The 12,838-nt window shown below is 38.3% G+C and overlaps 3 protein-coding genes across 4 annotated transcripts; 1 reads left to right on the forward strand and 2 right to left on the reverse strand.

Moving 5' to 3' along the window:
* Positions 1-5: 5 nt before the first annotated feature.
* On the reverse strand, positions 6-6,262 carry LOC105959384 (uncharacterized). Its single transcript, XM_088812827.1, has 7 exons — positions 6,020-6,262; positions 4,409-5,449; positions 3,840-4,218; positions 2,867-2,918; positions 2,527-2,767; positions 888-2,039; positions 6-567 (listed from the first exon to the last, which is right to left on the reverse strand). The coding sequence occupies exons 1-7, from the start codon at positions 6,162-6,164 to the stop codon at positions 188-190; spliced, it is 3,390 nt and encodes a 1,129-aa protein (XP_088668953.1). The 5' UTR covers positions 6,165-6,262; the 3' UTR covers positions 6-187.
* An 822-nt stretch (positions 6,263-7,084) lies between these two features.
* On the forward strand, positions 7,085-9,350 carry LOC105959387 (very-long-chain aldehyde decarbonylase GL1-9). Of its 2 annotated transcripts, none has more exons than XM_012983475.2 (3): positions 7,085-7,295; positions 7,763-8,107; positions 8,578-9,350. In XM_012983475.2, exons 2-3 carry the CDS (start codon positions 7,877-7,879, stop codon positions 9,118-9,120), a joined length of 774 nt encoding a protein of 257 aa, XP_012838929.1. In that variant the 5' UTR covers positions 7,085-7,295; positions 7,763-7,876; the 3' UTR covers positions 9,121-9,350. The 2 variants fall into 2 exon arrangements, with proteins under 2 accessions (XP_012838929.1, XP_012838928.1); XM_012983474.2 differs by having other exon boundaries at positions 7,107-7,405.
* A 55-nt stretch (positions 9,351-9,405) lies between these two features.
* On the reverse strand, positions 9,406-11,341 carry LOC105959385 (Tetratricopeptide repeat (TPR)-like superfamily protein). The gene has a single exon (XM_012983471.2). It carries the CDS (start codon positions 11,307-11,309, stop codon positions 9,579-9,581), a length of 1,731 nt encoding a protein of 576 aa, XP_012838925.2. The 5' UTR covers positions 11,310-11,341; the 3' UTR covers positions 9,406-9,578.
* Between the last annotated feature and the right edge of the window lie 1,497 nt (positions 11,342-12,838).

Below are 12,838 nucleotides of genomic sequence, written 5' to 3' on the forward strand. Positions count from 1 at the left end.
ATGAATTGCTGTTTAACATTCATCATTAGCTTCTTTTACCCGTAAAAAGAGAAGTCGGATTCATCATAAATCAGCTTACAAGTTATACATACGTACGTACGGGAAAAAAATTGCCTGAAATAACTTCAGGCAAAAGGCACTGGTGCAAAACTTCCCATTTGAATATTAACTATCAAGTACAATACTGTCAACCCAGCAATCTCACAGAGGGTCCAATCACTACCCATAATACAGCACACAAAATTCCAAATAAAGACAATAAGAAAAAGATAAAGCCATTCCTAGAGTTGCCCAAACTTCTCGAATTAGCAGTTGCATTACCTGCAGCAGCATTCGTGTTTCTGACATTTAATCTTACCCTACTGAAACTCGACACTCTTTCGAAGGCCCTATTTACCAAAGCACTTTCCGAAGCCGAAGCAGGTGTTGTCGGTATAGACTCCACAAATGACCACAAAGCAGAGGAGAACCACGACTCTGTACCATCATCCCCTTTGCCGCCTCCATTTTCATTTTCTCCGGCATAATCATTTACAAAACCATTATTCTGATTTTGATTTAAAACACCTAAAAATGCGAGAAAAAAAAGACCCTCTATCACATTTGTAAACAATAACATATATAATTCGTTAGAAGAAGAGCTCTTGAAGCTGTGGCTCAAACTCCCCCATTTTCACTTGGGTCACGAGAGTTTTCACCACCTTGAAGATGAAATGGTCTTCCCATACCATCCATCTGATCAAGATCTCCAATGAGATTAATCAACGAAGAGAATAATCGACACAAGTGATACATATCATGAGAAATTGGATATCAAGTCATATATACAAAATTATAGCAGTTCAATATTTGGCTTCACCGGGAATAATCCCACTGAATTTCGGTACCTGAAGTTGATGAAGGACCCTGATTTGTTTGTCCTGGAGTTACAGCACTGTAATTTAGCTCATCTGTCCACATCTGATAGTTTATTATTCCATCTGCATTGGTATATTGTTGCTGCAGTAGGTAATCTTCTGTTGTAATTGTATTCTCGAGATGGTTCAACTGAGAGCTCGATATTGGGTTCATAATTCCATTTTCGAAATTATCCATGTAAGGTTGAGAAATGTGCCCCGGCCCCACCTCACAAAGGAAAGAGGGCGCGTCTTCGTACAGATCAAACTCAGTCAAACCATCAAATTCGTTAACCTGCAGATTCTCGAAATTCGCCTGATTATCAAGATTCTGATTGTTTAAATCTCCACCATTTAAATCGTCCATTTCAAGAAAATCGTCAAGAAGATCCTCTTCAGTGACATAAATATTTTGCAAATTGTTGACCGGAGCAGAAGAAGAAACCTCAGGCGCCTCACACAACTGTAACTGCGTTGTGCCCGACTGAGTCATGTCAAAACTACCATGCAAACTAGGTTGCTGTATAAACCGTTGGAATACTGTTAAATCCACACCCCGAGAAGAATGGTCGACTAACGTACTCCGAGATTCCTCCTCATAGTCAAAATCAAAACCTAGTGGCTGATTAGGTACGGGCTCGTCATCTGCTACTTGATTCAAGAATCTCTCAAGATCGTCAAATAAGGAATGATTTTGACAGTCAACTGGTTTAGCATTATTCTCGATAGGGACAACTTCTTTAGCTGGCTTTACAGGTTCATCATCATCAACCCAGTCTTCTTCCCTGAACGGTGCACCATATTGCTCCCCGTTTTTCGGGCCGGGCCCACTCTTCTTGAACACCTTGTACAGCGCATAATATTCCTTTGCATTACGGCATCTTTTCAGCTCCTCCTCATCCATGGTGTATTCATGCATCACCCAGTCCGTGCGCTCTCCGCTAGGCGCACGGCCTCTATAGAATACTAGAGTCTTCTTTAAACCGACGGCACGAGAATTACATGAGATGACACGGTCTTTCCCAGTTGCTTTCCAATATCCATGCCTAGTTGCCCGATTTGACCTTGCTCCGTTTGGATATTTCCTATCTCTAGGACTGAAGAAGAACCATTGCCTGTCACCAGTTTTCAGCTTCGATATATCTGCATTTTGCATATCCAAAGTCAGAAAATTACACGAAAAGATAAACTGCAAAAAAGCTTCACACACATGAAAAATGGGCATAGAGCAATAGGATATATCACACACACACTAGCCCCCCAATAAATTTATCATCCATTCAATTGTATTCAGCAGAAGATTAGACGATTCGAATACTGGAAACATAAATTAACAAACAATAAACCCTAATAGAATAGCAGAAAAAACCAATCAACCACTCATCTGCGTTGACTTCAATTACAGCCACAAGCCAAATCAAATAGAAATCTGGAACATGCTAAAAAAATTATAACCAACAAAACCCATAAACAAAAAGTCAAAAACCCCATAAAAGGAAAAATCAATCGAACAAAAAATCAAAAATCTTACCAACGATTAGATACACACAGCAATTAAATAAAACGAACTAAAAACAGTGATAATGAAACCAATAATAATAAATAAATAAAATTGAGAGATAAAACTCACCGGGCAACTCCTCGGGATCCCACTTGTAAACATCGGTCTCGCCGATCACATTTAGAAGGTGCCGTTGACGGCAGATCTTCTTCTTCAGATAGTAAAGCACGAGCTCCTCGTCGGTGGGGTGGAATCTGAATCCCGGCGGAAAATTATTCCCCTCCGAGAAACAGTTCGTATCCACCTTCATTTTTTCACCAGAGAATAATCGGAAAAAAAAAATGAATCTGGAATATTCAGTGCGAAAAACCTAAGCAGAAAAAACAATGAAGGAAGATGGGAAGGAAGAGTGGTGGAGAAGGAAACGTGATTTTTGGTCAAATAAGAAATTCATTGATTTAATAGGTACCCGAAATTTCTCGGAAACCCAAGGGGTTCGGATTCGCTGTGAGTGAAGTGCACTGAACTTTCAGTGGGGAGCCTTTGACTTTATAACTGTTGACTGACGTTGGGTTTTTTTCACCCTTTTCCATTTATTTTACGAATATTTTTGTCATGCGTTCAATATATTTTTTCACTTCTTAATATTATGGTAATCCGAAAAGAAAAATTATGAAAATTTGATGTATACTTTTGTAAAATTTAAATTCTGTCGGAACCGAAAAATTAACTTCAATTCCAAATCCGAAAATAGTGAAATATATTTGATTGTTTTATACACTTCCAATTCCGATAAATCAATTGTACCAATTTGAATGACTTCTTCGACCTTACACTAGTGAAAAACGGGTGGTGTGTTTTCAGCTGTCACGTGTCTATTTTTATATTTTATAATATAATTCCCCGCTAGAGTTTACCTTTTGGGGTTTTAGAAAAAAAAAAGAAAAAAAAAACACGTGACAGCAGAAGACCCACCCGGTGTTTATCATCGAGTGTAGGGTTGAAGGAACCAATTTGAATATATGATGATTTATTTTAGAATCCTTCTACATTATTTACTTTTTGTTTTTGGTCAAAGAATCCTTACACATTTTGTTTTTTGGCCTCATTCCAGAGGGAAACTTCAAAACCATGCATCATAATCCAGTAATTCAAAATCCTCTTTGTACAATCATCAATTAAGCCTTGCTTTACATACATGTTTTCAAACTAGTGAATTAAAAAAAAAAAACACAACGAACCTCCAAATCGACAACCACATCGTTCGATCACTCACCCTCCAACATAAACAGCTCTCGAATTCGTAATCAAGAACGCACCTCTAATCTAAGAAACCGATGTACGATCTTTTTTTTTTTTTACAATACCCACATTTCCAAAACTGGCTACATAGCAAAACTCGATTTATTTAAATATAATATATACAAACGAGTGCTGCTAGCTACAAATACAAGCTCATCACCCTCACAGAGGCTCCAATCAGCACCCACAATACAGCACACATTACTCCAAGTAACGAAAAAAATAAAAACCCACATCTAGATTTTTTGCCCGAGGTTGCAGAGGTGTAGTTACCTGCAGCAACATTCGTGTTTGTGGCATTAGTTCTTATCCTATTGAAGCTAGACATTCTTTCGAAAGCCCTATTTACAGAAGCAATTTCGGAAGCTGAAGCGGGAGTTGTTGGTATAGACTCCACAAACGACCACAGAGCTGAGGAGAACCACGACTCTGTACCGTCATCCTCTTTGCCGCCTCCAATTTCATTTGCTCCGGCAGAATCATTTACGAATCCATTATTCTGATTTCGATGTAAAACACCTAAAAATGCCAAAAACCCTCTAACGTTAGCAAACAATCTTGAAAATTTGTTACGAGAAAAGCACTTGAAGACGACATGGTCTTCCCGTATGAGCAAGAGCTCTATGAAATTAGTCGACACAATTACTGTGTAATACATCATGAGAAATTGGATAAAATCGTAGATATATTTTCCACAAGATTTCATTACCTGAAGTTGATGAAGGAATCCACCCCTGATCTGCTTCTGCAGCAGTAACACTAGCAGTTGCAGCGCTGCAATTTTGCTCATCCGGCTTTTGTGTGTAGCTAATTACATTAGCATTGTCAGATTGCTGATGTGGCTGGTAATCTCCCATTACATTGTTTACGAACATGCTTGAGATCGGGCTAATAAATCCATCATCAAAAGCATCCATATATAACCCGGAAATCTGCCCCGACTGAACAGACCCCACCTCACCAAGAAACATGGATGCATCTCGATACATATCAAATCCATCTAAACCATCAAAGCCATCAAACTGCAGCTCATCCAAATTATTCACCGGTTCACAAAGATTTTGTGTGGTTGGTTCTGTACTAATTAAATCATCCATTTCAAGAAAATCTTCAAGCTCACCCTCTTGAGCGGCACAAAGATCTCGCCCATTGACAATTTGAGTAGAAGCTACCTCACATGCCTCGATGAACTGTAATTGAATTGTGCCCAACTGTGTAATGTCAACGGGGGTGGGATCATCTACTACGCGGCTCATGATTCCCTCAAGAACATTCAACGTGGACAAATGTACACGATCAACTTCTTCAGTATCTTCAACGCGTGTGATTTCATCAGCCCGTTTTACCGAATTCTCCTGCTCAATTTCATCATCAGCCCATTCCTCCTCCCTAAACGGTGCACCGTACTGCTCTCCATTTTTCGGGCCGGGCCCACTCTTCTTGTAGACCTTGCACAACACATAGTATTCAGTTGCTTCGGTCTCGCATCTTTTCAGCTCTTTTTCTTCCATGGTGTATTCATGCATCACCCAGTCCGTGCGTATTCCACTAGGTGCGCGGCCTCTATGGTACACCAAAGTCTTTTTTATCCCCACAGCACGAGAACCACATGAGATAATTCGATCCTTGCCAGTTGCTTTCCAGTATCCGTTGCCTGTCCCTCTATTGGACCTTGCCCCGTTTGGATATTTCCTATCTTTAGGACTAAAGAAGAACCATTGTCTATCACCGGATTTCAGTTTCGACATCTCTGCATTTAGATGTACGAAGAGTTAGAAAACAATTATGCCATTCGAGAAAAGAAAGAAAACACGAAACGGTGGGCATATAATTGGTAAATTAACAACTCAATTTTGCTATTCAACCCTTGCAAAATTCTGTTCCACATAGCTAACTAACACTACACTTAGTTGTGTGCACTGAAAGGCGAAAATCATTACAGGTTGCAGCTCATTTATTTACAATTACTCCATTTTTTCCTAAAGGACAACTGATTTTGAAGGAAAAAATACAGCAAATCTAATTCAGGAAACATAAAACAACAATAAATTCCTCACAAAAAATCAGGAAAAAACAATCAATTACTCCAGAAATCAAACACAGGTTTACATCAATTAACACACCAATCAAAACTAAAAGAACAAACCATTAATGACAAGTCAAAAAATCCATGGAAACAATCAATCGGAAAAACATAAAACAAAATTACTACCCCAAAAAAATCCCACAGTATATAAAATTCCGGCAATAAACTACATCCGGAAAATAAAAACAATCATAAATAGTAAACCTAAATGATTGTAATAAAGCAAAAACTAACCAGGTAAATCCTCGGGATCCCATTTGTAAACATCAGTCTCGCCAATAACATCAAGACGGTGTCGTTTACGGCAGATCTTCCTCTTCAGATAGTAGAGAACGAGCTCCTCGTCGGTGGGGTGGAATCTGAATCCCGGCGGAAACATTTTTCCGTCACCGAAGCAAACTGTATTCAACTTTTCTTCACAGGCCAAAAAAACATCCAAAAGGACTATCTATAATTGGGCGAAAATGAATGGATAGTTAATTGAAAATTTTAATTTAAAGCAAGAAAGAGTGCTGGATAAGTTAACGATTATTTTTACCACAAAAAAAAGGGTTAATTACAAGCCACCCCTAGATGTAAGTTAAATTAAGAAAAGACCCCTCGTGTTTGGGTAATTACAATCACTCATCAACTATTAATTTTCTTACACTTTCACCCTAACGATGTCAAATTTAGTGAAATCTTCAAGATTATGAGGTATATTTTCCAATTTGTAACTATGTGTCTCATGGCTTGTAAATATCAGATTGTGGTGCATCAAAAACTGCATTTTTGCACAACACGAGTACAAACTAGAGAACATGCCACGGAATCTAGAAGATTATGTTGAATTAGTCACCATAAAAAGTAGACATGTAAGAAGATTCATAGTTAGAGTGATTGTAATTACCCAAACAAGAGATAATTCTTCGTAATTTGATATTACCTCAGGGGGTGACCGTAATTTACCCTTTTAGTATTTTTTTTAGTATGAATTTGGTAAAAGTAAAAAATACAAAATTTATAATTTTTCGAGTTGACTTTCGAATCCAACTTGTATTTTCATTTTTGTTAGATTCAGAGTGAAACATGATCAAATCCACATCTAAAGTCGATAAAGTATTATTAAAATTGAAACGACATTTATCACCTCGGTATATTAATTCTAAACAAAATTGTACTAACACAAAAAAAAAAAAAAATACTATTTAAGTGGTGTTGCTAAAAAATAACAGGTAAGCGCATTTTAAAAGGCGACACTTTTGTTTCAAAATAACAACGTTTGGTTTGTAAAGTAATTAAACCCCTATAAAAATCTTCGATAAGGAAATAAGAAAGAGCCGCATAAACATTAGTTTATTGCCACCCCCACACCACTACACTACACTATTACACCCCCCCAATTCCTTCTTTACAACGAATCTTGTTGTGTCATTATTCAGACCAGTAATTCTCCTCCAAGAATCTCACAACACATATCTCCATTTCTTCTTCCCGAACCCATTGATCTGTTCCACTCGATCATATCTCTGTAAGCCTCTAAATTACTTTGCTACCTTTGTTCATAAATACACATCTGGGTTTTTCTCTTTTTCAAGATTTTCTTGTCAAATGTAGCTCTACTCTGAATCTTAGTTAACGGTAACTTTTTCCCCAATTTTGTTTTCGTAGCTTATTTTCATTTATGCCAATGTAGTTAGTCAGCATCTTTTGTTTCGACAAGCTGATGATTTCTTTTGTGGGTTTTTTGCTTTTCTGTGTGTGTGTGTGTGAAGTGCATTACTAGAAAGTCCCAATTCACAGCTTAGGCATAGTGTTGATCTTGAATTCTAGATGGGATTTTAACTGATTGTTTAGTATTTGAATGATTAGATGAATCTGATGTAACTACATTGTGTCGATTTTCATCCACGGAATTATATAGTTTCGTCTTTTATTCAGATTGCATTAGTCTTATAATCATGTAACCTTCTTCTTGTTTTTTTTTTTTTTTTTCAGGGTAGATATGATATCCAGTACTATATCCCTGTACACCTTGTAGTAAGTAACAAGCTGGTAATTTTAGCATTATTATCGAAGAAGAGAAAAAAAAAACCGAAATAAATTTCAAGAATGGTGTTTTGGGAAGGGTATGTGAGCGATGAATCGATGGGTACATTTGCCCCACTAGTGGTGTACTGGCTGTACGCGGGTTTTTATCAGCTACTCCCTCCTCTAGATAAGTACAGGCTGCACACCAAAACCGAAGAAAACGACAGAAATTTGGTGCCTTTGAGATCTGTTGTCAAAGGTGTTCTTCTTCAACAATTTGTTCAAGCCGTTGTTGCGGAATTGCTCTTCTTGGTAAAATGCACTATCCACCTATACCTTTTTTTTTTTTTTTTTCCTTGAAGCTCATTCAACATGTTTTAACGGAGCGTTTATTCTGCATTAGGCATAGAAATTTTGGTTACTTTATGTTTTTTTCGAGATCTCGATATTGTAGTAGTTTCCCTGGTAAACCCTTCTCCTAGTACAAATTTTAGTGAACATCTCTTCAAACCCTTTATCTATTACTAGTTTCATCGAACGTTTCTTGCGCCCGACTTTATATTCTTTCAATTTTCAACTTCAAGATTCTAAATTTTATAAACTACGTGTAAAAGTTTTATTACAATCCGTTTCTTGCACTTTTACTTTTGGTGTCTTGCTTTGAGCAACATTTATTATATGTTCAATCGGTAATTTGCACAAACTATATACAGTAATACCGAAAATGTCAATACTTAATTATTTTAACTTCCTTAGTTATTTTACAACTTGACATTTTACAGGTAACTTCTAACGGTAGCTCTTCCGAGCTCACAGTACAACCCTCTCTCCCGATCCAAGCCCTGCAATTCATAACCGCCATGCTAGTAATGGACACGTGGCAGTACTTTGTGCATCGATACATGCACCAAAACAAGTTCTTGTACCGGCACATCCACTCTCAGCACCATAGGCTAGTTGTACCTTATGCTATAGGGGCATTGTACAATCACCCACTCGAAGGCCTTTTATTGGACACGTTTGGTGGGGCTATATCGTTTCTCGTATCTGGAATGACTGCAAGAACTGCCGTTTTCTTCTTCTGTTTCGCAGTTATCAAAACGGTTGACGACCATTGTGGGCTGTGGCTGCCTGGTAATATTTTCCAAATGTTTTTCCAAAACAATACCGCTTATCACGATATTCACCATCAGCTCCAAGGCACGAAATTCAACTACTCTCAACCGTTTTTTTCTATATGGGATAAATTGCTCGGGACTTATGTACCGTATACTCTTGTGAAACGGGCTGAAGGGGGTTTTGAGGCGAGGCTGAAAAAGGACTAGTGCCAGGTCGACTTTTTGCTTGTGCCACTCCCGCGAGAGTTGCGTAGGTTCTTTAGTTGGAAGCCTTTGTATGTTAGAGGGAGTGAAAATTGTAGCTTCTTTTCGAGATTTTTTTTCTGTGCCGAGTTATGACCGTTGGGTGTGTAGTTTATTTGTCATATTTATTCATTAACTGGCCAATGATTTTGTTCAGTGGTATCTATCTTATTTATTGTTAGCAGATTTGCTCACATCCTGGTAAAATTACAATCTGTTGTGAAATATGTAATGTTTACCTTTGCAGAATTGGAGGTGAAATATTTCAGTGTATAAGCATCAGTTTTTAGTCACCAGCATACAAATTGCTGTCGATAAAATTGGAAATCCAACCGAAACCAAAACCGAAACCTGGCAACAGTACAAATAGCACTAGTATACAAATGGTAAATAACACTAACTGGTAAAGTATAGTTATGTTGTCACCAATAATCTCTGCAGGAACAAGACCCCTCTTTAAACCTGTGAAACCGAGTGCGATCCCTCACAATAATTTCCCGATTATACAACTTCGAAATAAGCTTTATTACCGCATGGCAATCTCCACATATCCTAAGATTCTTATTAACATTTATGGGGCTGTTCTCATCGGTACTAATCAAACCAAAAGCCACAGCCAATTTCTCACTATGATGAGACAACGCATTCTCCTTCTCTTCATGCCCTATATCATGCAACACGTAATTAGTCTCGGCCTCGTAACCGAATTCCCTAATCCTAAAACCAATCTCTTCTAATTTCGCATAAATCTCTCTCCAAAGAGGGTGGCTCTTATCTCCATTAAAGAACTGATATATTGCACCGTTCATCTCAGTGTAGCTAAATCCCGGAACTTTCTTGACATCCCTAGTCTTCATTGCATCTCTCACTCTTCCCACATCACTCCACCTCTCGCGTGCAGCATATACATTCGATAATAACACGAAATCCCCGCAAGTACTTGATCCCATTTCAACGAGCTTTCTTGATGCTTTTTCCGCCATTTCTACATTACCGTATGTTTTGGAGGCACCTAAGAGAGTTTGCCATAGCACAACATCTGGAAACATAGGCATAGATTCTATGATCTTGTACGCCTCGTCTAATCTCCCTGCTCTTCCCAACAAGTCCACCACACTCCCGTAATGCTTCACGTTTTTGCTCACCCCGTTTTTATCCATCAGCTCGAAAAGCCTCACCCCTTCATCGACCAATCCTGTGTGGTTGCACGCGCATAAGGCGGCCAAATAGGTGACGCCATCTGGCATTGGCCATGCCATGCGGTTAAAAAGTTGGAGTGCTTTCACTCCATTGCCATCCATTGCAAATCCCATAATCATGGTGTTCCATGTGATTATACTCTTGGAACAATTCATGCCCTCAAACACGGTATACGCTTTCTCCACCGCCCCACATTTCGCGTACATATCAATAACAGCATTGCATACTATCACATTATCATCCAAGAAACTTTTACGAATATATTCGTACACTTTATCACCTTCTTTAATTGCACCGAGCTGAGAGCAGGCTGAGAGAGCGCCAAGAACAGTGACCTCATTAGGTGTCATTAGGCCTCGACCATCATTGCCGCCTTCCCTCATTCTATTGAACAGCTTCAAAGCTTCGTAGGGGCGGTTACCCTGCGCTAGCCCAGAAATCAAAGCGTTCCAACTAGCGATATCCCTCTTGGACATTTCGTCGAACAGCTTGCAGCTGTTGTCCAAATCCCCACACTTGGCGTATACATCGAGCAATGTGGTCTGCAGCAACACATCCGCGTCGAACCCAGATTTCAGAACTTGCGAGTGCATTTGGAGAGATTCCATCCGGGCCAAGGCACGGGCGCAGGCCTTGAGGAAGAAGGAGCACGTGAGAGCATCGGGCTTGCAGGGGGCACGTGACATGGAGAGGTAGCACGTGACGGCGTTGATGGGGTGGTGGCTCTGGGCGTGGCCTCGGATGATCGCATTCCAGTCGTTGGTGAGAGGGAGGGGGACGGAGCGGAAGACGGCGGCGGCGTAGGGGAGGTTGACGGAGGTGGCGCAGAAATCGAGGAACTTTGAGCGGGAAATGTGCAAGTGGAAAAGGCCGGTGATTAGGAGGTGGGCGTGGAGTTGTTGAATGTGTGGGAAAGAGGTGCACTTGTGCAGCAGCGATTCCACATATGCCATTGCCCCAATTTGAAATTGTGTCTTGTGCTTTTTATATAGGCAGCGACTATTTGCAAGACGAAATTTACTTAGTGCAAGACCAATTTAATTTTTTTTATTAAATTCAGTATAAAAAGACTATAATAACCTTAATAAAATACAAACAAAAAAAAATATTTTATTAATTTTCTTTTGCAAGACCAATTTAAAAAAAAAAATTAATAAAACAAAAAGAAAAAAGAAATTGAATTGACAAAATCAAAACGAGGAGGGAAGATTGAAGAAAACAAAAAAAATCAATTGCAGCAAAAAACCGTTCGTCGCCCCGTCGCCGTCGCCCCGTCGTCGTCGCCGTCGCCGTTGAAGTCCACCGCCGTCGCCCGTCGCCGTTGAACTCCGTTGTTGCCCCAACCCCGCCACAACAATCTCACGAAAAACAAGTAAAAATTACTTTTTGAATTAACTTTTTTTTAGAAATAAATGTGATAAACATGATTTTATTGTTAGAATAATGAATTCAAGTCGTTTTAGAACATAGTTGATGATTCTAGGGTTCGATTGTAGCACTATTGTTGAAGGAGTTGCGGTTTTACAAAAATCGACCTGTACTTGTCGTTTTTTTGGAAAAATTTCGACACACTGGCGTCGAAATATCCGCTTAATATCGACACCAGAATGTCGATAATTTCAATATAATTCGACAGTTAATGAGTGTCGAATTATTTTGACATTTTCGACACTGCAGTGTCGATATAAAGCTGATATTTCGACCTGTACATGTCGATTTTTTTGTACGTGAAATGAGGTGCGAAAAACGAGAAAAACGATCACAAAGTACAATATTTCTTACCTCTTTGTGTTCTTCGACCTTAGAATCCTCCATATTTATGTCTTGTGTATCCATAATGTCCTTCTTTTCAAGTTTTAGTAAGATTTGAGGGTTTTATGTGATAAGGGTTTTGGAGAATATGGAAGATTTTTTTGTGGAAAAAAATGTGTAAAATGAGGGTGAAGAAGAAGATGTTGGTGTTTTGTTGGGTGAGTGAGTTCCCTCTATTTTTTCTTTTTTTTTTTATTCTTTTTTTTTTTTTTGTATTTTTTTTTTGGTCTTGCAATAGCAATTAACTTAATTTAAATTAATAATATCTAAATTATTATTGGGGTTATATTTGTAATTTCCAGTCTTGATCTTAGTAAATTTATTTATATTTTGGTCTTGCATGAAGTAAGGTCTTGCACTTAGTAATTTTCGTCTTGCAAATATCTGCAGCCTTTTATATATGCTGGTGTATACGTACAATTATTTTGCAATTGAAAATTCAAAATCACTAGAATATGTAAATTATTATTTTTTTACCATATAATTTGGTTAAACTACAAATTTGTTGAATATACTTTTATTAATTTATGTATCTTATAATCTTAAAAAAAATTATACGTTATATACAGATATACTCTTTTGGGTCGATCCAATAAGCCCATTAATTATTAATCAACATCAGATCGTTCATTCAACGAATCTACTATTAATTAAGCTAACGAGTCAATCG

The sequence above is a fragment of the Erythranthe guttata genome, chromosome 14 (genome assembly GCF_056151865.1).
Source record: "Erythranthe guttata isolate IM_541 chromosome 14, IM_541, whole genome shotgun sequence".
NCBI lineage: Eukaryota > Viridiplantae > Streptophyta > Magnoliopsida > Lamiales > Phrymaceae > Erythranthe > Erythranthe guttata.

What these genes read in the sequence shown, in the direction of transcription:
- LOC105959384 (XM_088812827.1), bottom strand. Translation starts at nt 6,164, where the DNA reads ATGTTTCCGCCGGGATTCAGATTCCACCCCACCGACGAGGAGCTCGTT. An exon ending in GGATCCCGAGGATTTACCTG is followed by an intron (nt 5,450 to 6,019) that starts GTTAGTTTTTGC and finishes ATCTAAATGCAG; the next exon opens with AGATGTCGAAACTGAAATCC. An exon ending in GGATCCCGAGGAGTTGCCCG is followed by an intron (nt 2,040 to 2,526) that starts GTGAGTTTTATC and finishes TGCAAAATGCAG; the next exon opens with ATATATCGAAGCTGAAAACT.
- LOC105959387 (XM_012983475.2), top strand. Translation starts at nt 7,877, where the DNA reads ATGGTGTTTTGGGAAGGGTATGTGAGCGATGAATCGATGGGTACATTT. An exon ending in TTGCGGAATTGCTCTTCTTG is followed by an intron (nt 8,108 to 8,577) that starts GTAAAATGCACT and finishes GACATTTTACAG; the next exon opens with GTAACTTCTAACGGTAGCTC.
- LOC105959385 (XM_012983471.2), bottom strand. Translation starts at nt 11,309, where the DNA reads ATGGCATATGTGGAATCGCTGCTGCACAAGTGCACCTCTTTCCCACAC.